Source organism: Thermobia domestica, chromosome 2, assembly GCF_964235325.1.
Source record: "Thermobia domestica chromosome 2, izTheDome1.hap1.1, whole genome shotgun sequence".
In the NCBI taxonomy this organism is placed as follows: Eukaryota; Metazoa; Arthropoda; class Insecta; order Zygentoma; family Lepismatidae; genus Thermobia; species Thermobia domestica.
This window is the reverse complement of record NC_137455.1, coordinates 314,800,222-314,826,117: the sequence shown is the minus strand read 5'-3', so window position 1 is coordinate 314,826,117 and position 25,896 is coordinate 314,800,222. Positions and strand designations below refer to the sequence as shown.

Below are 25,896 nucleotides of genomic sequence, written 5' to 3'. Positions count from 1 at the left end.
ATGAAGTAAGAGAATTTAATAAATGCATTTCACATTCTATTCCTACACATAAATTATGTATTTACGTGAATTCTTATTTATTCTCATTACACTAAATAAAGGGTACCATTGTTTTGATGCTTATCGGCGAATCGAAACACTTTCCTTGGTAGACTTTTGAGAGTGGTGTTTGAACTATTGTAGTACATATCGCACAATTTTGTCATCGCGAAAGATATTAAAAATAAACTAGTGACTATTATTGGTTACCTCAGATCTGCTTTTTTTTTCTTTGTCTTCCAAATTTGTGGATTCTCTTTGTCGGAATATGCGGGATGTTTTTTCAAGCTACCAAGTAACTTGAAACGTTGGTGTTGCGTCTCTTGTAAGGCAAACTTGTACTACAAAGGCAGACCTTCCTTCGTCTACGGACGATGTGGTGAAAAATACACGGGTGTGAAGATATTTATCTTCAGAAATAGTACCAGGCTTGAAGAACATGACTTCTAAATTTGACCCAAAAAGACTTTTCTGACCCAAATAGCCACTCATTTTTCACTCATTTAGCCCCGTTATTTATACTTGACTAGGAAACGGCACGTACATATATGGTGAAGATAAGCACCGTTTTAAAAATATTTGGAGTAAAAGAGGAATCTAACTAGTAAAAAACTATATATTGAAATATAAGAAAAATGCAAATACAACATAAACTGATCTTAAAATATAATTCGAAATGAAAGCTACAAACATATACAACTGTAAACGATAAGAAGTAATAATCAAACACTTAATACAATCCAAAAATTACTTATGGAGATCGGTGACAAGGATACGTGATAAAAGCGACTCCGTGAAATTAAATTGATTGAGAAAGTCTGGATATGAGGATGATAAGTGAAAATCATAAACCGCTTTAATCCCTAAATCGAACAAATTGTGGGTGCGTGGTTTACTTTGAGCAAGTGTATTCAAGACTACCAGTGTTTTACTTTCATTGAGAGCAAACACACAAGACTCGTGGGAAAATGTCATCAGAGTATCAAAATAGTGTATCAGAACCAAGTCTATCATAGAAAAAATAAAGAGAATTTTCAATAAGTACCTTAGTGATAACGCTGCACAACTGGCCTGAAAGTCGATCAGCATCTGGAACTATCTGCTTATACAATTATAGTTCACTAAGAGCGGGATAACCTCAATATCCACAGTTGGAATCAGAGTATAAAAGCTCTGATCCCAATCCCGATCTGCACCGCTATTATGGTAGAGCGAAAGTGATGGTGTCTAAAATAAGATTGTCGAAAATTGGAACAGAGTAGTATGGTCAAATAAATCTCTTTCTCCTTATTTCAATAACAGGGATTGTTTTTATATGACAAAAAATAAAATAGTTGTATGTTCAAAACTCCTAATTTTCTACATTTAAGCATGGCAACCGCTCTGTCCCGCGTATACCAGAATTTCATGATACTCTTTTGGTGTTGTTATTACTTTCAAAGGAAGAATTTCAGCAAGAAATTATGTGGACATTTTAGGTTACTATTTCCATTCTCCGGTGCAGATATTCCTGTACAATAACGAGTCTTCCAAGATGACAATGAGCCAATACACCCAGCTAGACATGTGTAGATGTAGTTTGAGGAACATCACTATGAATTTCAGCATATCTTTTTTCACCGGCACAAACCACCGACTTCAATAGTATTAAACATCTAACATCAGTAAATAACAGTAGGTCTGGCATAATTTAAATACTTCCCACTTAGTATTGGCGCTTTCCTAGTTGCAACAAATCATTGCATATGATTATTACTCATCAGCGTATGTACTGCCATGTGAAACATTTCCTGTATATAATTTTGTATGAACCTATCATACTTCATTAAAATCAATATACTTAATATTTTAATGATACTCTTTACATTTATTTTTCACGTGTATCGATTTTATTTTATTTTATTTTATTTTATTTTATTTTATTTTATTTTTATTTATTTATTTTTTTTTGCACAATTAGCAACAGAAATTATTTTATTTTTGAAATACTTGACAAATGTCACACACCAGAAATATTCAAATAGGAAAACAATAATAAAATTAATGTTGTGGAATATTTTAAACTGGTAGCCCTGTAGTTTGTGCAATCCAATCTAGATTAGAAGACGTTCGTGTATAACCCAAAGGCATGGATGATGGGCATCCACCATCGAACCAGGAATAAACACCGAGATGAACAATTTTTCCTCCATCAATCAAAGCAAGAGGACTGCCGCTGTCTCCCTGTTAATAGGAATAAATAAATAACAAAATTAGCATAAATGTCATGTATTACTTACAATTATATGTATATTACTAATAAATTAATTAATATAAATTAGAGTCTTTAAGGATTCGATTTCTGTCGCAACATTTTCTGTCTCTATCTGGCGTCGTGAGTCAATTGAGAATATACTTGAAGCAAGATGTTGTGAACTCTGATCTAGAGGAAAGAAACAATCCTAATGTTATCCAATGGGACAACAACACTCAAAACAAATCTTCTAACCGAGCATAGGTTGGACTTTTTGCTGAGTTTTAACAGAAAATAATTTCAGGGGGTCGAACTCAGAACTATATATAATTTAAGTAAATACGCAAAGAACCGAATTTTTATAAATGCTACTCTCAAAAAATATTTTAACAATTTAAATTATATAAACAACTTCATGCCACAGTTGTTTAAAGTGTTCACCCCATTACTAGCTGCCATTTGACGGGAGCGGACGTTAATTATAGCGGCACTCCACGAAGTCATATTGAGAATAGCATTTACAGTACAAAGGCAGGTTCCTCGGGTATTTATTTCAATGACATAGAGTTCTCAGTTCGGCATTCTGAAATTATCTTCTGATAACTGAACAAGACACACTGGAACCTTAAAATTTTCTGTCCATAAATCTATGTATTAATCAACGAAATATTAATAATGCTGCCCTCTGATAAAATCTGTTGTGTATCGCTAATTCAACACAGCATTTATTTCACTCAAAAAACACTGATTTGTTATACTTCTTACTGCAAACACTGAAGAACAGTCTACATTTTCAACTTAGGTACATACATACAGCTATAGTGGAAAAGGGATCAGTAAAAGTAAATTTCCATTTGTCACTTTATAGTCTAACGCCATTTGACGATTTATTTAGAATAGGCATTATCTTTAATTTACATGGGTTTGAAAATTTACTGTACCTCTAGAAATATAACACAATGCTAATCTACTTTATTTAGTTTGAGAATTTGATTATTACTATTTCAGTATAAAATATAGATAAATGAAATTAAAGCCTCATTTAATGGATACTTTATATAGTTCCTTTTGAAAAATGTAACAATGATATCGCATAATTTCATTCAGTTCTAATATAAGAATAATATGTTAATGTACACTCATGTCCAAAATTATTGTCGCATGTCTATAAATATGTTGTTCTAGGAATATAATTTGATAATGAATTCGCCCGGTATTCCTTATAATGTTAGTATGTGTATAATCGGCAAAGACATGTATGCGGCAAATTTCATGTCAAAAGAGCAGTAAATAAGAACAATAAAACGAAAATAAAATTTTCTTGTCTATTTAGCAACATTTTATTTTACTCATTATAACTTTCGTATTTATAATTCTTTTGCTATGAAATTTACAACAAAGATACATTTCCCGATTATACACATTGTATCAGTATTAAAAGTATCCTGCAAAATCATTATCAAATTATATTCTTACAAGAAGACAGTTATAGATATGTGAAAATAATTTTGGACATGAGTGTACATCAAATGAAAAGCTTCTTCAAATCAAATGATCGAATATTGTTAATTTTTTGTGCAACTTAAATAACATTTAGCAAAGGAGGGAACAGCGGATGTCTCGATAATAAAAAGAAAAAAATCTGAATCTGATAGCTCTTCAAACATGAGTTACTGTGTTGTCAAATGTAATAGTGACACTTTAGCTTGCTCTGCTTTAAGAACTTTCACTGAGTCATAGTCTGTGATCTGTGTTTGCTCCAGTTTATATGCAGTTCCTCATTCTATTTACATATAACACTGCCTGTTAAAATGGAAAGACATAATTTTCCAGCTAAATCCATGTGAATATGCTTTCAACACCATTAGAATTATTTTAATATCCCTTTTCTATGTTCAGTGGGATTTCTAAGTGGTTGACACCGTTCTTTACTACAGAGACGAACTTATGTCTCTCAATTGTCAATGCAAGATATACCCGCAAAATACAGACTAAAGTGTTTTTAATCAATAAAACTTTTTTCCGACTATATAAGACACACATTTTAGTTCAGTTGTAATTTACGTCTTATGTACAGAACAAAATATCACATTTTGTGAATAGTGTATGTTCAAAGTCAGTATTCTGGGTGGTTTTATTTTTTATTCCCGGTAATAACGCCCGCTTATATTACTGGGTACAAAGACTACGTCATGAATATTGTATTTTAAGGACAACCAGGATGTACAAGGTCACCGTCGTATGTCATATATTACGTACTAAAAGCTTGAATTTAGTGAAAGTTTAAAGAAAATTTTGTGTTGTATATATGCATAACATTATTGTTTAAAGTACTTATGAGGAGTTGATAACTAAACATTGAAGACAGAATTTTACTGTAAATATTTTATGGAGGAAACAAAAGCTTCGAAGCTATTTATACCTTCCAGGATAAGCCATGAAAATTTAAGATTAAATGTCCTGGAAGAATACTCCTTATTTTTACCATAAAAATTCCAATATAGTTTTCTATAGTATATACATGAACTGACAAAAAAAAAGTTCAGCTCAGACCAGAACTTAATTCTACCACACTAAGAAATTTATATTAAAGCAAATAACATGAGGCATACAAATGAACATCACATAATCTACGTCTAATTTACCAATAGTACAAAATACTATAAAGCGGCGAATCAAAAATTTAAACCTTAAACATTTTGTTTAGGGTTTGTGATATTTTCATTCTGCTATTTTTGTTAATAAAAAACAATTAACTTGAAACATATATTCTGAAAGGGTTAAGTTAAGAAAAACTACTTACAGAGCATCCACCTTGTCCTGGTCCACCAACAGCACATATTAGACCCTCAGATCCTAGGTACCATCCTGCTGCTCGACATTCATCATTAGTTATTACTGTCATTGTAACCCATCTCAAGTATTTGTTATTCGAATCATCATCTAAAATATACAAAAATTTAAAATCATACTAATATGATAGCAATACCAACATTCCTTTTATAATTGAGTAGCAGAGGTGTTAACCTGGTTTTACGAATATTTTTTATAGAAGTCTTTGAACGACTATTAATATGGTTATTTGATTTGATTACTGTCTCCTTTAGCCTTGTCGGCATAACAGGGTGACGTAAACTCAAATATTTCATTTCATTTCATTAGATTACATGTTTCTAGAAAGGAATGAAAATGTTCTTAATTACGTCTTTTAAAATATAATAATTGTCCTTTCCGGAAAATTTGAAAAAAAAAAACTGGATGCAATGAGTTTTGTAGTTCGTTGTCTAAACTGGTATTTTTATACAGTGAGTCTACAATTACCGGACTAATGATTTTTGAACGCAATCCGGATATACAGAAATCCGAATAAGTGGATCAATAATTTAAAGAATGTTATAAAATAAATATTTCCCTAAAATAACTATTATCTCACAAAATGGTTGGCTTAGTATATGTAGAAAGTAAAATCACTTTTGCTACAAACAATTAAAAAGAATACAGGTTACTAGTACTGTACGTACATTCATTCCTGTAGCGAGTTAGATAAACGTGTTCAAAAAACTTGTTTTGCTGAAGGTATTCGTTTGCAAGCCGCCAGGTGTTTAGACTTCAAGTTAAAGTTGTAAGGAATTTCAAAAATATTATATTTTTATCACGAAGAAATAAATAAAGCTTCTATATCAATATTTTAATTTTTTTCTATTTTTTCATACCAACCTGGATATTTGTCGATCCGGGTGACTGCAGTTCAGATAATTTGAGTTATTCCGTATTTATTTAGTTCGTTGAAGACAGAGAAAGACAGGTGTCTGTAAACTGAACCTCTTCGTAAGAAAAAGGTAACAAAATTACTATTGGAAACCAAAATATGTTCTACGATTTTTCAAGCTTTAAAGGGACAGCCTAACCATACAATTTATTACACTAAAATATTGCATATTGTGCATATAAAATATTATGTAGGAATATCAATACTTACAAATGCACAATGAACGCTGTAAGAAATATGCAGGTAAATTAATAAATCAAATATATAATATTAGCGTGGAACATTCACGATTGAAAATCGATACTAATTAAATTTTTCATTACAAAATATCTTTGTGTATGTTATCCTACAGTTAAAAATGTACACTTTTCTTGCTTTCATGTTCTGTTTCATCTTTCTCATTTTAACATTTAATGATAACTGCTTTACAAAGTATTTATGTTTATTATTAAAGATCATAATGTTGACTGACATTTTTTAATCAAAATAATTTAATTAATAAATTTTGATAGAAATTTAGTAAAGATGAAAAAAATTATTTCTAGATCTTCAATGAATGGAATGTTAAAATTTTAAACCTTGATGACAGTGCTAAAATTACAAGTTAAAGGAATTAAATTAAGACATAAAATAGTGAGTACACGTAATTGATTTGAACGCCGACAGACGAACATTAAGATTTCGAAAATTATTGGATGAAAATGACAGATTTATTTTGTGTTACATTTACTGCATTTACTGTTACATTTTATATTCAATTTCCCTTATATGTCACATCCTCAAATGTAAGAAGATTATGGCTATCATCATAATTTTAAGTACTGAGATAAAACTTCAGACACGTAACTAACTTATCGCAATTGAGGAAGTTTAATGCAATACAGATCTTGATTCAGCGATTGGTTTAACCATGTTTTATATCATCTATAATATGTCAATAAATCTACAATCCGTACCGCAGCAAAAAAATCTCAAAGAAATAAAGTTAAATGAGTCAATGATGGCTGCAAATGAATAGATGGTCCGTTGACTTGCTGTCGATAGTGTCAAATCATTGCCTTTGCTGCTATATATAGAGTACGCTTTCGTTTGTGGAAGTTCTAAATTATGTATATTCAACTGTAAATGTAATGGAACAAATGAATTTTAGGTGTGCATTTTCCTCCAGTCAAAACGGTAGCATTTGAAATAGATTATGGTAAAAATTAATATAAATGCATTCTGAAAATTGTGAAGTGATACATAATACTTACTAGGGTTGTACTTGAACCTGAACTCAGAAAGTGGGGATGATTTATATATTTACTACAAACCTGGCTCAAGGTAAGATCAAAACCGGTTACCAAAAGTGGGGAGGTCTCGTGCATTTTGCTTGGGGGCAGCACTTTCTAATTTTATTGAGATATTTAAGCCTGTTTACGAAGTCCGTTGCAAACATGAAAAATCTGAAACGCTGAGACAGATATGAAAACAGAAAAACATGTCTTTCATCATTTCAAAAGTACAACGTATCAAAGTAAAATAAATTATCCCAGGGTCCCTCTCAGGGTCACAGCCGGGGTCCAACTCGAAACTTTTAAATGGAAAGGGAGGTTAACTTGCATATCGTATGAAAATTGGTGTTAAATGAAAGAAGATAAATCAAGTCTCGACTTTCTACGATAAGCCTGTGCACAATAGCGGTGGATCAAAATATCAATAAAATCTTCATTGCAAAGTCTATTGCCACTCATATGAATCTGAAACGGTGGGATAGGTGTAAAAACAAAAACATGGATTTCAAAAGTATAATGATTCAAAGTAAGAAAAAATCAGGTTCCCTCGCAAGGTCCTAGATGGAGTTCCACTCAAAATGTTGAAATGGGAAAGAGATTAAAGTTGAGTATCGTATGAAAACTGATATTAAGTGAAATATGAAACACGTCTCGACTCTTGATGATAAGCCTCTGCAAAATGACGGTGGATCAAAATGTTAATATAGGCGTCATTGAAAAGTTTATGCCCACTACTATTAATGTGAAACTGTGAGACAGGTGTAAAAAAAACTACAATGTTTCAACACGCTTGTGTTGATATTTTGACCAAGTGCCGTTTTGCACAGGCTTATCGTAGAGAGTCGATACTTGATTTATCTTCTTTCATTTCACACCAACTTTCATACGGTATGAAAGTTAACCTCCTTTCTATTTAAAAATTTTGAGTTGGACCCCGTCTGGGACCCTGCGGAGGATCCTAGGACAATTTATTTTACTTCGATACGTTGTACTTTTGAAATGATGAAAGACATGTTTTCTTGTTTCCATATCTGTCTCACCGTTTCAGATTTTTCGGGGTTGCAACGGACTTTATAGACAGGCTTAAACATCTTAATAAAAATGAGTGAAGTGTTGCCCCCAAGCGGAATGCATGAGACCTCCCCAATTTTGGTAACCGGTTTTGATCTTACCTTGACCCGCGCTTTCAGGAAATATATACCTCACTCCCACTTTTTGGGTTCAGGTTCAAGTACATCCTGGGTTAGATCTAAATCAATAAATACCACATGTACCTCTATTCCTTTTCGTATAAACCTTTCACTAATCATCTTTAATAATCCAATTGTATCTCTTGTGCCCTTACCTCTCCTAAACCCGAACTGTACCCTTACCTCTCTTGAACTTTTTCATTTGTTCTTCCGTACAAATTTCTGTTCAGAATTCGGAGTAAAAGTTTTGCTGCGTCATTTATAAGACTGATAGTTCTATAACCCTCACAATTCTCTTGGTTCGATTTCTTACGAGGAAAGGGCGTGATGTCACTTAGAGATGATTGCACCAAATTTGGTGTAGGAGTAGGTAACTGGAATAGAAAAGAACGTGTGGAAGCATTCGTTTTGGAGGTGTTTGGAATCAGAAATAGTGGGTCCTACAGTTCAGGAGAAGTATGGCCTGTCAATCAGATATTGATGGGATGGAGCCTTTGCTTGCTGTTGCGTCCAATGCAGAAGAAATTAAATAAAGTAGAATAAAAACAGAAAAGATGAGCCGAACAGAAAATGCGTCAATATCCGCCCTAAGTCCCACCAGGCGAATGCCGGGATACTAAATATATCAATTGCGCTGCCCTTGCCGTTACCAATTGGGTATGCGTCACTAGTTAGCTTAATGAAATTATAGTTTAAAAAATAAAGAAAATATATACAGAAATTAATCATGGGCATCACCAGAAGTTTTCCAGGAAAGGGTCGAAATGTATTTCCTCACACAACAAGATGCTGTCAGTACGCAAGTATTAAATGTTTGAAACGACCAATATCAACTGATTTAATTTGTACTGGTGTTTGATATCTATGATGCCTACCAAAAATAAAGTATTGTGTTTTTGTGAGGCGAATTTAAATAGATATTTCGGGATTGGTGATGTTTAAACTGGAAACGGCTCTAGACGGCCATAAGAAAAATAACAATTTGAATATAAACAAGACTGTTCATTAACACAACTATGTTAACACAAAGGATAAAGGAAATATTTGAATTTGGTCTACTCACCACTAGAAAACAGCAAAATGCATTGGACAGAAACGGCCTCGTAACAACAGTGTTTACGACTCTAAACAGTGTTTGTGAAACATGCGTTTATAACTCACGCATGTTTCACAACACTGCACTTTAATAGTGTGAACACATAATGAATATGAGCGTTTCACTTCTGTTGTCAAGCGAACATGAGACAGAATGTCTCCTCTGTCTACACACATGCCATGTTTGTAAAGTTAGTTCCAAACTGGCCTCAACAAGTGTAGAAAATATCGTAGTTAACCTTGATTTACCGTACAATCATTCATATAATGTATTATTATTTTGACATAATGAAACAGTTGTTAACAGAATTAATAAACAAAATAACAGGCACACATACGTTGTGGTATCAAGAACTGTATTCAAAAAATAAATATGCTAAAAAAAACCAATACGTTCAGTCTGAAGCAGATAAGACTGCTTTTAAAAAAAAATATTTCAATTCTTCTTTATAAAGATAAGGTACTTAATGGCAAGGTCAGATGATCATTTAATATTCCGGCATTCGCCTGGTGGGACTCAGGGCGGATATTTGGTGCATTTTCTGTTCAGTTCATGTTTTCTGTTTTCATTCAACTTAATTTAACTTCTTCTGCATTGGCCATAACAGTGAACAAAGGCTCCGTCCCATCAATATTTGATTGACAGACCATACTTCTCCTGAACTGTGAGGTCCATTATTTCTGATTCCGAACGCCTGTGAGACGAATGCTTCCACACGTCCTTTTTTATTTCCATTATCTACTCCTACACCAAATTTGGTGCAATTATCTCTGAATGACATCGCGCCCTTCCCTCGTTAGTCATCAGTATCATGATCGTCTTCAAGAAGTCTTCTGGCCACTCCCTTGTTTCATATATTTCATTGCAGAGTCGAAACAATTCTTTCTTGTCCTTGCCTCCCATATTCTTAATGAATTCGATTAGTATATTATCTATCCGGTTGCCTTTGTATTTCTAATCTCGAATATAGCTTTTTCAAACTAATTCCGAAGAATACTAAACCCTTCATCATCCTTGAGTATTTTATTTTCTAAATCAAGATGTAGAACACGTTTTATTTCTACTGTCTTATAACTTCTCAATATATTCTTACCATCTTCTTACGACTTTATGTCTCTCGTTGACTACCTTCCGCTTTTTATTTTGTACTGTCATGACAATACCTCTTTGTTTCCTTCCAAGTTTCATAGATTTCACTTCTTTGTACATTTCATCATACTTTCCAACTCCTTCTAATTCTTCTACGTCCTCGCATTTTCTTTTGTAAAACTCTTCACTTGATCTGTTTGTTTCCCTTTGTAACTTGTTGTTTAACTTCCTGTAACTTCCTGTACTCCCTGTTTCCCTTTCTGCCCTCTTCTGCATCAACCTGTTTCAAGTCTTCCTCTCCCTCATTTTCTGCAACATCTGTTCTAAAATTCATGGTCTCTTAGCCGTAGAGTGTTCGCGGTAACCTACTATTTCTTCTCGATCCTGCTGTGTGCAAAGTTTAATATGCTGCCGTTGTCTGTTACTACCTGCACCTATCCTTTCCTCGTTTCAGTATTTTTCAACGAAAAGATTTCTTGCTTCCTAGTTTCTTAACCTTTCAGTATTTAACATCCTGTTGTCTATTCTTATTCCGTCTATTTTTTCAGTTGGATATCCTCTTCCGAAAACACATGGTTATGATCAGAGAAAACAGTCGCGAAAAGAGTTTATGCGTTCTTCAAGGTATTCCAATATCTGTCCTGAATCCTAACATAATCTATCTAACATCTTCTTCTTTTTATTGAGGATTTCTGGACCCATCTTCTTCTCTCATGCTGATTGAACCACATGTTCCCAACCACTAGTGAATGATATCTACAGAAATTAGCTAGTCTCTGTCCCGTTTCTTTTCTCTTGCCTAAACCATATTTGCCTACGACGCTACCTTGCTGTTTCTCTCCCAAAACTGCATTGAAACCTCCCATTACAATTATACATGCACCTCTCTTTCTCTACTTCTTCAGTTATGCGGAGTCGTCGGTGAGCACTGGTAGTATCTCGTCGTCGGTGAGCACAACTTGTTTCTAATATGTCTGAACACAGAATTGGATATCGACAACTTCTTTGCCTTTGAAAACCAACCATTTCCACCCTCCATTTCTCAGAATGGGATTATGAGAACTGGTGATAAAGCTCAGTTGCTTAGGTGCTTTGGTACTGGAGAACAATATATTATGAACGATGCAGTAGTAGGAGACTGCTCTAACACAGAAAGTGAAAAGACCAGGAGGAATCCATTATTCCACTACGTTAAAGGATGTAGCTTCTCTTAATTTTGATGCAATTACGTACGATGGGGCAGCCCTTGTTCACATTCTTAAGCCAAGAGCTACAAATACGGTCCTTGAGTACTCCTCAATGATATTTCAAGAACACATCAAACAAGAAGCTAACAAGTATAATGTGCAACGACTGCAACGATAGGACACTTGTAACATATCTTGTATTAAATCTCATACTAGGGAATCTCGAGGTAGTGCACAGAAATTACAGGTACGGCCAAATGGATCACTGCCAAGGAACTGGCAAAAATTCCTTAAAAATTCCGAAAATAAATCTCAACTATTTCCATTCGTAGGAGAAAAAATAGTAACTTCGGAGTCCTTTTCAGGCATTGAAGTAGTATCTACTCATGGTTCAGGAGTTATAACAAATCGCTCTTGTCTTCGCGAAAGTTCTCTTGAAGTTTGCAACCACGAAGAAGCCGATACCTCATTATTTTGCACGTTCGGGACGCTGTACTTCATGGTACACATGACATATGTATGAGAACAGTTGACACCGATGTGGTTTTGACAATATCGTACTATTCCGAGATGAAACGTCGAGATGTTCAACGGTAGTTCATGGAAAACATGCCAGATTCTTCTATGTCCATGTTATTGATGAACAACTTGGAGAACGAAAGTCAGTTGCACTTCTCCTGAAAGGTTTCCACGCTTTCAGTGGATGCGACAGTGCTTCGCTTTTTCACGAGCGTCGAAAGCAACCATGTGGAAGCGATGGAATTCATTTCCTGAAGTATTGAAAGGATTTGAGTTTTTGTCGTTTCCTAAAGATACAATCACAGACAATGTATTTGATCTATTCCAACGATATACCGTGCTCTGCTATGCTCAGACGAGTAACTTAATGACTGTAAACGAGGCTCGAAAGCAACTATTTACTTCCTTCAACAGAACGGTGTTCAACATTCCCCCAACAGCTGATGCTGTGAAGCAGAATATTTTAAGGGCAATTTATCAAAGTAGTCATATATTGGGACAAGCCACAATGAGCATCATTAATACCCCACCACTACAAGATTGGGGATGGATTTTGCTAGATGGAAAATCAACACCAAAATGGTCAACTCAACCGGAAATTTCTAAGGCAGTAAGAGAATTGATTAAGTGCAGCTGCAAGAAAGGATGCCAGCAAAATGCTTGCAAGTACAAAAGAGAGAACTGTTGTGTACGCTTATGTGCAAAATTCGTGCAGGTGCTTGCTCCTGAAGTGACTTGACACTTTGAAACTTCTGTTATTCACTTTTAAAAAAAAGTCTCATATAATACAATTCTTAATAATAATATTTCAAAATAGTTTTCTACTAATATAAGGGTTTACACCGTTAGTAGACAAATCAGTGTAGCATGCGACTAAACGAGCAAATATACCCTGGTAGTCTGATATTTTGGGAAAATTCATTTTCTTTAATTTGACTTGAGAAAGAAGTATTTATCGTAATTTCTTGAGAACACAATTAGAGGTTGGTGTGAAATTGAACATTCCAAAACACAACATCCTGTAATACATAAAGTGGACTAGCTCCCTTTATTTTGAAGATAGAGCAAAGATACTGACATCGTTGGAAATGTTAGATTATGCTCTACCAGGATTACTTCTACGTAAATGTACAAATCAGAGAGTTTCATAGTTATTTGCAATTATAGCAATATTCAGTAACGAGTACAACTAAAATTTACTGATAACAGTCGCTATATTTAAATATAGTGGTTGTACAAATAACATTTACTAAGTTTAAATTCTTAACTCTTCTATTATCTTTAATTTGAAGCAAGAAGGAGGTTTTTAGGGTAGTTCTGTGAGAAGATATTATTATTTAACTAAAAATCTGTGCCTTCACGTGGACGCCATATTGATATCCAAGATGGCGGCCAAACAAGCACGAATTTCGAATGTCTGCATATCTTAAAATATATCCCATGTCTTACTCTACAAGTGTTCCAAGGTTCATAATTCTTTCAGTAAATGCAGTTTTCCTTTGATTTTCCGGTTTAAGTCGCCCTAGTATGGTTCAAATCCCGGGGGATGAGGGGGACATGTCCCCTCCAATTTTGGAACTGGGAGAATGTCCACCCAATAATCTGATTTGAAATGTGTTTTATGGGGAGAAATGTGGTGATTTGTGTGTGATTGTTAGAAAGGAAAGTGAGATGAAATTTATGTTCCCCGAGAATAAGCTTTAAATGCCCGCCTACCAATGTTCAAGACAACTCTGCTCCTCTGATTCTCCACAGCATTGTTTTTGAACTTTCATAAATATTTTGAATCGTTTTAAAAAAATATCGGAACGGTCTTACCCGTCTCCCTCCTCCCCCAAGGTTAAAAACAAATTTGCGCTGCTGTCGGTGAGTACTGGTGTATCACCACTAGATCTTTTCTGTTTTCCCTTTAAGACATAACATCATATAATTAAAAAATACATTGTTAGTTAACTCATTGTATCTGTTGTTTGTGTTTTAACAGGACAGACACAGGACAGTGGCGTACATAGTCCTAAAAGTGATGCACATCGATCTAATAGTGACACGTATAACCTTAGCAGTGGCACAATCCTCCTAACGGTGTCACATATGCTACATTGTTTTTAATGTCCCACTACTTTCCACCGAGGTTAAAGGAGATGCTGATGATACTATGGATTATGATAGTGGAATGATGAAACGGGAGAACCCGAGGAAACCCATGTACACTCGTACCATCCACCTCAAACCGCATTCGGTAGGAGCTGAGATCTAACCAAGGACCTCATATGCCAGACGTAAGTATTCTACCACTGAGCCATTGAAGCTCCACTTACTACTCGTAAAATGGAAGAGTGAGATGCAAAGTAAAATATTTCAAAAATGAATAAAACCAAATAATTGAAAACATCACAGATTTTTCATTGACTTATCTCTGAACCTATTATTCAATACTAATTTCTTGAATTTCACCGAACTATTATTCTGCATATTTTCGCACATCAGAAACATGTGAGAAAACATTGTCACCTCTTAGCTATTATTACTTCTTTACAATAATCTTAAAAATAAGTAAATAAATCCAAAGCATAATAAAATAAATGAAACACTCACCATCACCATCACCGCCCCAACCAACAGTAAAGGCAGGTCTTCCAGCAAACGTATCTCCATTTCTTGATGGCAATGCAATGGGTTGGATTGTATCTGAGAATTAAAACATTTCTTCTATACAAACTGACGTAAGAAGTAACTAGTCACTGACAATTTATTGCACTTTTCTTTTTTAATATTTAAGATATCTCAAGCAAATTTTGGGTACATAATCGTTATGAAATAGGATTACAAATTTCACATTGTTTCCTTTCTTTCCTTTCCAGTAAGATATCCAACTGACCGTTACGGAGAGAGCACAGATTACAGCACTGTGTAAAATTTATGATTCAGTGGTTATGGTTACTGGCATACAGTGAAAAGTACAAATGTTACCCAAGGCCATTGACAAAAAAGAATTGTCATAGAAAGCCTATAACCACGAATTTGAGATGTTATGGCAAACACCCGGAAGAAAATCCTGCAGAACATCATGGATACCATCGCGATTCATTAGTGGAAGCTGGCAGATACCGCCGGTGTACACATTGAATTCTGAGTTAGCACATGCATAATCCTATTACATAATGCACATGCGTACAAAGTTTAATTCAGATTGATTAAAACAGCGAATGTTCAATGCCTAGATACTTCATCCATAATGTAAATAGCTATAGGTAAATAAATTCACTTTTCAACAATGATGCTTCTTTCTTATTTTAGTATTAACAATTTAAAATTATTTGATACTACTGCAGTTAGAGAATCTCTGTCCGTTAAAAGATCATTCAATTTTCGTAAGCTTCTGAAAGTAGTATTTAGTTTCAAATTAAGCAAAATTTTATATATTTGGTTCACTAATTTGTTTGCAAGTCATGGTTTTGGGGGTGCAATATTTAATTCTAAGATGAAGAGAGTATATATTTAAAACGTTACCTGTGAAAATTCATAAGGATAAAATCTGTTAAATAAAACGGTCAAGCTAACATCGTACAAAAAGTAAGAATATAAAATATTTTGGAGAAGTAAGGCAAATTATAATTGTTTGTATTCTTCAAATTAGAATCATGATCAGGAAGAAACGTGGACCTCGGATTACAACATCACTCTACGGAAGAAACAATTGTACAATATCGACAAAACCTAGTATTGAGAAGCCTACTTATTGGAATTAAACAGAATACATGATGTCTTATTCAATGTTATCAATAAAACTGAGCAGAAATACATCAACGTATATTGAATATGAATGATGCTAGTGATGACTGTGAATGCGAATTATGCTAGTGATGATTATGAAAAACTTTAAGTAAGTTCGATCCAAACTATAAATACATCCTTTCAAATATAATCAGTTTTAAAGGTATTGGTTACCTATGCACTCTTCATCTTTTAGCTCATTTATGTAAATGGGAAATGATTTTTCTGTTATTTTACAAATGAACTAAATTGTAGGTTACGGTTTCTTCTTTAAGTCTAGTTAAATATCCTCTACCTTTGAACTGAAATATCATGATATACGAATTTAATAGTACTTAAATTTAATTCGAAATTTTAAGATTAAAATTATGTCAAACAAAATTTAATTTTAAGGGATGAATACGAGTCGAACTAAAATTCGACTCGACTCGAATTTTGAGTCGAGCCAAACATAATTTTCTTGAGACGAGTTCTCAGCCCAGTCACTGTTTTTGAGGTCAAATTTCGACTTGAGTCGAGTTTGATAAATGGCTCGCTCGCTCGTTCAGCTCGTTTCAAATCATAGCCTGATTAGACGGGAAATCGTAATCCATGAGAAATGTAAGCATTAATGTGAAATACTTTTAGTGTTGCTCACCAGAGCGGGGGACACTGCTCGCATCTCGTCTCATCTCGACAACGAGGCGACAATAGTTTTTTAGTTTTTTTTTTTTAACGAGACAGCCTCCACCAAGGACGAGAGGGCAGGTACAAAATACAATTGAATTATATTTATTAATGGCAAACTGGCATCTATGACTGATGCCGTTCAAAAGGGATGGTGCGGAAAGGTAGCAGGCAGGGTCATTTATGAAGAACAAGACGTGCGGTATCATATGGCCAGGGCACAAAATTTCGAAGTCAGACGCACTCGACAATCGAAAAATGATGGTCACCAGTATCTCTCAAGTACAAATTATGAGATGTTCTTCCCCCACGGCGTTTGGTTTGACAAAGAAAAAGATTACATCAGGGCATAAAATTCCAAAACCCGACATTTAGATTCAGGTTAATCAATTTTGAATTGGATAATTCACATACATGTTTAAAAGTATCTTACCTTAACACTTCACGTTTGTGTAACGCTCTCTCTCTACACTGAAGTACTAGTTGTCGATTGCAGTTTTAGGATCAAAGTCCTAAAGTGAGTTCAGGCAGGAACCATTTCTACTGAACACTGGTCGTCAGCTCTAAATTTCTAGTCGCCAATGGCGACTTGGCGACCAGAAATTTTGCGCCCTGATATGGCCATACGTGCACAACAATATGGACAATTGGAATGTATACTACAATTGTCACATTTACGAAATGTTTCAACGAGTAGGTGACTTGTACTGCAATTACAATGTTCGGTTTGGTTTGGCATCCTTTTTCGAGCGTTGCAGTACTTTCTCCTGATACCATTAATTTGACATAGCAGAAAAGACTGTACACCGTTTTGATCTACGAGGCGATGTCGGGATGGTGTCTACATTAAAATAACCCTGATCTGGCATCTAACTTTCCCCATCTTTTTCCAACGGCATAAGCCAAGATGCCAGTTTGCTATAATTAAATTTAATGCAATTCCGTTTTGTGCCTGTCTTCTCGTCTTTGATGAGGATGTCGGCACTGTAAAGGGTGAACATTGTATTTGCGTGTGATACTTAAGCTCTATATGCTCGTCCCTTCCATTCTTCTTGGCCCAGAGCACATAAAACTACATGCAAGATTTGACTATATGATCATGTAAAGTAATCATGAAAACAAAATTACCTTCTATTGTGCAAGGGATTTTTTAATTTGAATAATTTATAGGTAATTTTAAATTAACTTAATCATTATTTTTCATATAACAAAAACTTGTTTTCTCTTGGTTAGTTTTGGACTTAAAATTTTATTATTATTCTAACTGAAAAATAAAATACCAGTTTTTCAACGCTCCAAAAATAACAAAATAGCAAATATTATCCTAAAAATGCAAAAACCACAAAGTCAAATTTTAATGGTTATGGTTTCCTACGAAAAACACATTATACAAAAAATGTGGTTATAACAACTACAAAAATTTTATCATCATCAATAATAAGTAATCAAATTATAAAAAAACAAAAAAATAATAAAATCCAAAAAACAAATATTCTTCCTATCTCTACATCGCTATGCCATCCTACTCAAGTTCTAATACTCAAATTCATAACCAATCACAAATAAACATATCAAAAAAATCACCATAAACTCCGCCTAATCATACTATTCAATTCCCCCTTACTTACAATTACGTCAATTAACATTGTATAACTGTATGTTCCAGCCAACACCCTATCTAAAAAATATATAACAAAAATTTACACAATTCAAAAAGTCATTCTCCAACTACCAGCAGCAAAAATTCTATCCTCGTGGGACGTCACCTTATATAAAGTAAATATGTCTTTAACTTTGTTAATGACAAAGTTATTATAATCATAACTTCTTTCCCCTAAACAACATTAATCTTGTCATGGCTCAAATAATAATTTAACATTTTTCAAAGCCATAACTTACAAAATTTCAAAATGCAAAAACTAAAACAGGTGCCACTTAACATACACATATTACTAGTCATATTGCTATAAAAAATCTTTTAAATTATAAAAAATAAGCTATATCCTTTTTAAAATGTTATATTATTTTACATCATCTTATCCATTATCAATTATTATTTTTTGTTTTCTTTTAATATTTTATTTATTTATATTTTATTTTAATAAATAATCATTAATAATAATTTACAATTATTCTATTATATTCTATTCTCTCTAAACCTTAAAAACCTAAAATAAATAAATTTTCTTTAAAACATCTCCAACCTAAAATTTCTCAACTTCATAACTCTTAGTATTGTTCGGGGTTTTAATGGTAATCACATATTTTACCCCAAACAACCTAAAATATCGTTTCAAATGGGGGCTCTTAGTCCGGGATAATTAAGGCGTTTTAGGTCTCTTTCAGGACCTAATCATATTCTATCGTATAAAACTGAATTGTAGCAAAACAGAGCTAATATCTATATTGCAGTATGTAGTTACCATAAACTAAAAATTAATATGTTATAAAAGTAAAACACCTGTTCTTATTCTCCTATTTTCTTCAAAAAGAGCATAACAAATTAACAATTATAGCAACTATTAATTGTTATGATTTATTGTATTTAATATATTAGCAATAAAACTGTTAATTATATTCTAATTTTACATTTGCGTTAGTATTCCTATTACGTTAAATAAACTAAACATTGTTAAGCAAAAAAAAGTTAAAAGTAACACTCCAGTATTTTATACGTTCCGTATAATAGTAAAAACCATAAAGCTTTATTTATAAAAACAGCAGTAGTTAGTAAGTTGCGTTAGTTAAAAAAATATTGCTTTTTAATGCAGATTTTGATAACTAAATTAAAATAAAATATTACTTGTGCTCTCAAAATCTCACGTTAGCAGCTCTTAGCTCCAGTAAAAATAGATATACTAACTAATGTATTACCTCTTATTCGTTTTCTTTTTTCCTTTTTCCGTTAATTATAAAATAACAGTAAAATTAATGGTTATTCAGGATAAAATAGTAATTAAAAATAATATGTTGTTATTTAAAAAAAGGTGATGCTATTTTTATCTTCGGAAAAATCGCATTTTTACCACATCCTAAAGCAAATCAAGTCAATAAAGTATTTTTGCTTCTTGTAATCGCTCGAAAAAATAAATAAATAAAAAAGTGGCTAAAAAGCATTGTTCCTTAAAGTTTCAATTTAATCGTGTAACGAAAAAAATATTTTTCGCCTAAATAACCGACTAAATCAAAGCTATTCTAATGTTATTTAAAAAAATAAAAATTAGACAACTTACTAAATAAAAAGTATAAAAGATAGGTAGGATTGTTCTTAAAAACGTTATGTTCAATTTTGTTTCCATTTTCTAATAATTATTAAAAAAATATATAAAGTTAATCCAGTAAAAAAACTAAAAAATAAGTGTTGGTAATTTTAAATAAAAATATTATATTCTATTTATTAGAGAGATGCATATTGTAATTAAGTTCAAAAAATTTTAGCGGCTTATAACAAAAAAGCACTCATTAAAAAACTAAAAAAACCATAATCCCTTCATATGGAATATATTCTGAAAAATAAACAAATATACCTATAGGTGGTAAATGAGATTGAGGGCCACAGTCTCTTTACACTAAACACATATATAAAATTATGATTAATCCATTCTTTTACTAAAAATTAGATATAGTAAGTAGTCAATATAACTCAGTAATATTACTAATGTTTCATAAGTTAATAAAAGATAAGGTATCCCGAGCGGAGGACGGGAAACTGTTAATAAAAATCGTAAAAACTCCACTATCAAATTATCGGTAGCCTGTGTATTATCCCTAACAATCCCTTAAGTAAATAATATTTACTTATAAGGTATAAAGCAAGTTAAAACAATACTGCAAGTAAATACATTAACTGTGCATATTGCTCGCTAGTGGTTAGGGCACTTAAATCTCATGCAACATCTTCACTGGATAGGGGAAAATAAACGTAAAATATTGTTGCAAACATAAAAACAACGCAATCTCTACTTGCTATAACTTTAAATAGGAGTGTTTTGTTAATAAATTTTATAAATACTAAAAAATATGTGAGGTCGTCTTGTGCAAAGGGCATAAAGACGTATCATTAAGGTTTCATGCTTAAGCCTTAGGTGAAAATAGCATTCGCAAAAACATATATTTTTAAAAATTGTCTCAAAATACAAATTCTAAAAAACAAAATATTTAGTCACAAAGTATAAATTAGTAACGTCTTTACCCACTGTAAGAAGTAAAGTCAACTTTATTAAATAAAAAAATCAATATATTCCTTTAAATAGCAAGGTTGGTTACATGTTAAAATAAATAACTATATTCATGTACGTGCACGTCATTAAAACCTTCCAACAAAACCTTCTAAGCTACAAAAAAGAAATATATTAGTATACTGGTTGAAATAAAAAAATCTTAAAATAATAATAATAATAATAATAATAAAAACTATAAATATGTTATTCATATAGTTACATTTTATTTATGCTTAAAAATGCTTAAAATAGTTAACTTTTGAATTATTTCCCTAATAAAAACAGTTAAGGCACGGTTAAAAAAAGTAAATATAAAAATGGTAATAATCAAAAACCGCCACTAAAAAAACCTTCTAATTTTACCTCTTAACTAAAATATAAAAAAATGTTATATGCTTCATGCTTTGTATTTTATTATCGTTATACTTGTATATAAACTAGGGTAATTAACCTTTATAAAAAAATTTATTAAAATTTCCTTCATACAAATAAAGTGGGTACTTTATTAAAATCTGGTTCATTTACTTCATCAAATATAAAAATAAAACAAAAAAAATACTGGTTCAATAACAAACTAAAATTATATCTATATAAAGGGGCACGTAATTCGTCTTCCTTCTATTTTAACGTAAATAAACTAAATTCTCATTAATCATAAGTGGCAAGCAAAACTCCAATACAAAAGCCATTTTCCAGGCCACTATAAAAATCTTTAAACTGTCAAATTATTATTCCAACCCAAAATGTCGTGTTCAGATATCGCACACAATACTATATTGTTTTTAAAAGCTAAATTTTCCCTAAAGCTATATAAAAAATAAACAAAAAATACAATACAAATACATAAGTAACACTACAACCAAAAGTTCCAAAAAATATCATTTAATAGCTAATATAAAAACTTTACTATCTTAAAAAATTTCACAATAAATATATATAAATAAATTAAAAGTAATTACCAAGCCTAAGTCTCGGGGGATGCCCTTACGTAACAAAACCATTTTATAGTCTGTACTACATATTGGGTTCGGGTAGTCATAACAATTGGTCAAAAATGGCTACACTATAAAATCCTCACATGTAAAACAATAGAATTATTATTCTGTCATAATAAAAATTAAAAAAAATTCATAAGGTAGGCAAAAAAATTATAGCTTTTCTATAAAACAATCTAAATTATTCAAAAATTATTTATATTTTATAATAAATTATAATAAACAACAATCCTCCTATCCTATTCTAACAATAAAAGTGCTTATGTATTAATTTCTAAAATCAATTAGTTAATATATAAAAAGCTAATATAAAATAAATATATAGTAAAGCATTATAATAAATAAATCACTATAATATAATATAAAATGTGCAGTAAATAGTTAAATTATATTTCTATAGTCGCATACTGCCGTGCCATCGGTAGGCATTATTGTTCTAAAAAAATGTAAAAACATATGTAATAAGCTAAATTCAAATTCCAGTCCATCTAATCAAAAAATCTCATTTTTTATATTCTTAACGTTACTAATAGTTTTATTTTTATTCAAGTCCTTTTAACATAGTGTTTTATGTAATTCCACTTAATGTAGATAAATCATTACATTCTCAATTTAATAATTTTTCTTACTCCTTTTCAATTGTTTACTAAAAATACTTCCTTTAAATATTAAATACACAAAAAAATAAACCTCAACAAAAAGTTTATATAACTATTAAAAAACATTGTTTGCTAATTAAAATTACATCACGTCAAAATAATCTTTCTTTTATCTTACTTCCGGAATTCGTGTTGTCACTACCTCCAAATAATGTAATATTGTACTTCTTCCGTTAAACAATCTAAAACATCTTTACCTTGTTTCTCTTGCTCTAAAATATTTCGTTAAAAATAGTTTTTTTAAATATATTCAACCGAGTGTAAAAAATAAAATATACACTCGTGGTCAATAAAATATTCCTTAATATGTACACTTGTGCACTAAAAAATGTCCATCAGCAGTTTTTTAACTTTAATTACAAAAAATATCATTAACAACTATTAATCAGTAACAAATAGCATTCACTAATTTACACTTTTACAATTGTCCCTTCACACAAACGTTTCATTTTCGTAAAGTACTATTCATTGTAAATTGCTTAAAAATAATATACACTATTGGCTATAACCGAGTAGTGTAACTTAGTTCCACTAAGCTAAAAAAAAATCCTATATTTATAAGTTAAAAGCAAATGAATAAAATCATCTTATAATATTACAAAAAAAAATAAATAGTTATATAAAATGTAATAGTATCTCACCTTTCCCTTTTTCTCTTTTCCTTCTTAAAGCAAAACATTAAAAAATTTAACTAAAATAATTCTTTCCTCAAATATCTAATAAATTAAAAACTATAAAATAACTATATAATAAACAAATGCTACTTATATAAAAAGTAAAAGCTAGCTATCCCAAATAACTACGGTACGCCACTATTACCCTTTTATTAAAAAAATATATAAAGCATGCAAACACCAAAAAATTAAAATAAATTAACAAAATATTTATTAACATTAACCTTAAAATAATTTCTTAATAAATTAAAACTAAAATTAAAATTAAAAATAAAAATTAAAATTAATAGTAATTAATAATTATATAATAAATAATACCAAAAAATATCCCTATAAAAAGCTAGGCAAATAATTCGTAAATAATCATCATTAAACTTAAAAGGTAGTTTAATTCAAAATGATTATTTGTTTTGGTATACAGCGTTATACATACTAAATATACGCCATAAGCCACATGCAAACGTTTATTAAATTTTCATGGTAGTATAGCGTATAATAGTAAACGTAAAATATAAATATAATCTATTATTACTTCAGTAACAATCGCAATACCTTGAGCCTATAAAAAATGGCAAAATAAAAAAATCTTATATAAATAAACATTTAAAAAACCTATAAAATATACATATTCATACTTATACTGTATTTAATCTATATAATCAAATATTAAAAAAATTCAAAAAAGCAACGTAAACGTTTCCGGTTAAAAACCAAGCTTCGCGTCTTATAAAAAATCAAATAATTGTTATGCTAACCATAAATCAGTAAAAAATTAAAAAATATAGTCCAAAAGCTAGCTGCAATAAATAAAGTGAACTACATGTCATTTGTCCTATAGCTAAAATATTATAAAATAAAAATATTGTAAAATAAAAAATAACCCTAAAAAATACGCCCATCATATTTAAAAAAAAGCCTAATAAACATTATATAATCATTAAATATATTAACTCATATATATACCATAATATTTATGCTAAATTGTAGTTTAATATATTAAATTATAAGAAAAAATTTATAAATCAATTAAAAAAATGTAAACACAAAAACTATCCTTCACTATCTTTCAAAATATATATAACCAAAAACTATATTATTACATAAATGTACATAAATAAGTCAGCCCATAGAAATACATACAATCCATACATAAAAAATAACAACTAAAAATCCATTAACAACTAGTTAAAATGTTTTCTTTTACAGCAAAAACAATTTCAATTTACTTTAATTTTCTTAAATTAGTCAATTCAATTATATTATACAAAAAACAAAAATAAAACTCTTCCCTGCCATTGCATAAATGTAAAATTTACAAATAGTTGTACAAAAGCATTTTTTGTGTGTGTGTGTGTGTATAAAATATAATATGCAACCCCTATATTTAGGTAATACTAATTTTAATTTAAAAACAAAGTTTTAAAAACAATCCCAATGCTATTAAAAATTCAACCATATAAGTACTACGCCTATATAACACAATTAAAAAAACATACTCCTATGCATTTAAAATACATATTTTATTAAATATAAATTTTCATTAAAATGATTGGCTATCAAATTATAATTTTAAAAAATAATTTCATTAAAAAAATATAAAATAAATATCAATTGCATCTTAAATTATTTAAAATAACTAAAAATTAACATTAAATTTTAATTTTGTTTATTTTCAATTAATAAAATTAAATTAAAATTTGCTTAATAATTATAATATAAAATTTTCAAACTTTCTGTTAGTAAACTTCAATGCTAAAATTTATAAAATTTACTATCTTAATTTGCATTGTTTTGTTAATTAAAAAACAATAACAAAAGCAAAAATAAAAATAAAAACTCTTACAATTTAATTAATTTTAATAGCCAATCATTCTCAAAATACAAAAGTCATCACAACGCTAAAAAAAAGTCTATAAAAATTAAACAAACTATATGTCAGTTAAAAACAGCAATACGTACTTACCTTTAAAAAACGGAAAATAATTATTATTTTAGATTGCTTGCCTTTAATTTGGCAAAACTTATATCACGTTTAATGTTAATTTACAAAAATACACCTGTTATAATGCACAAATGTAAAAATATTCGCCTACGCTCACATGCATGTAAAAATTTTACACACATTTTATTTCTTATTTTCAAATTCATTTCACACGCACTATACTCACAAAGTAATACACTCCAACTGTTAAAAACAAAAATATCCCAACTGCAAAGCCACAAAAGTAACATTAACCTTCCTATTCTAAATCCTAATAACACTATCTGCTAAGCTATAAACTGCCGTAATAATGCATTCATTACTAAAATCTTTTTGTTTTTCAGCTAAAAATATCTTATTAAAAATCAAACCTAGTTCTTGTTAATGGCTTAATATAAACTTCCAATATTAATAATGCAAAACTCAATATAAACTTCCATCCATTCCAATTCAAAAACCAAACATTAAAGCTAAATTATTATGTATGTTACAAGTTTGTAAACAAATTACTTAAAAATATTAAACTAAACA

The 25,896-nt window shown here is 30.9% G+C and overlaps 1 protein-coding gene across 1 annotated transcript in view; it reads right to left on the bottom strand.

The window, feature by feature from the left end:
- Positions 1–2,052: 2,052 nt before the first annotated feature.
- LOC145679487 (epithelial serine protease-like) overlaps positions 2,053–25,896 on the bottom strand; it is a 44,521-nt gene continuing 20,677 nt past the window's right edge. Inside the window, exons 5-7 of the mRNA XM_081750066.1 lie at positions 14,992–15,084; positions 5,076–5,215; positions 2,053–2,262 (exon numbers count right to left, since the gene is read on the bottom strand). Of these exons, the coding sequence (XP_081606192.1) occupies positions 2,098–2,262; positions 5,076–5,215; positions 14,992–15,084 (398 nt within the window). The 3' untranslated portion in view covers positions 2,053–2,097. The remainder of the gene's footprint in view (positions 2,263–5,075; positions 5,216–14,991; positions 15,085–25,896) is intronic.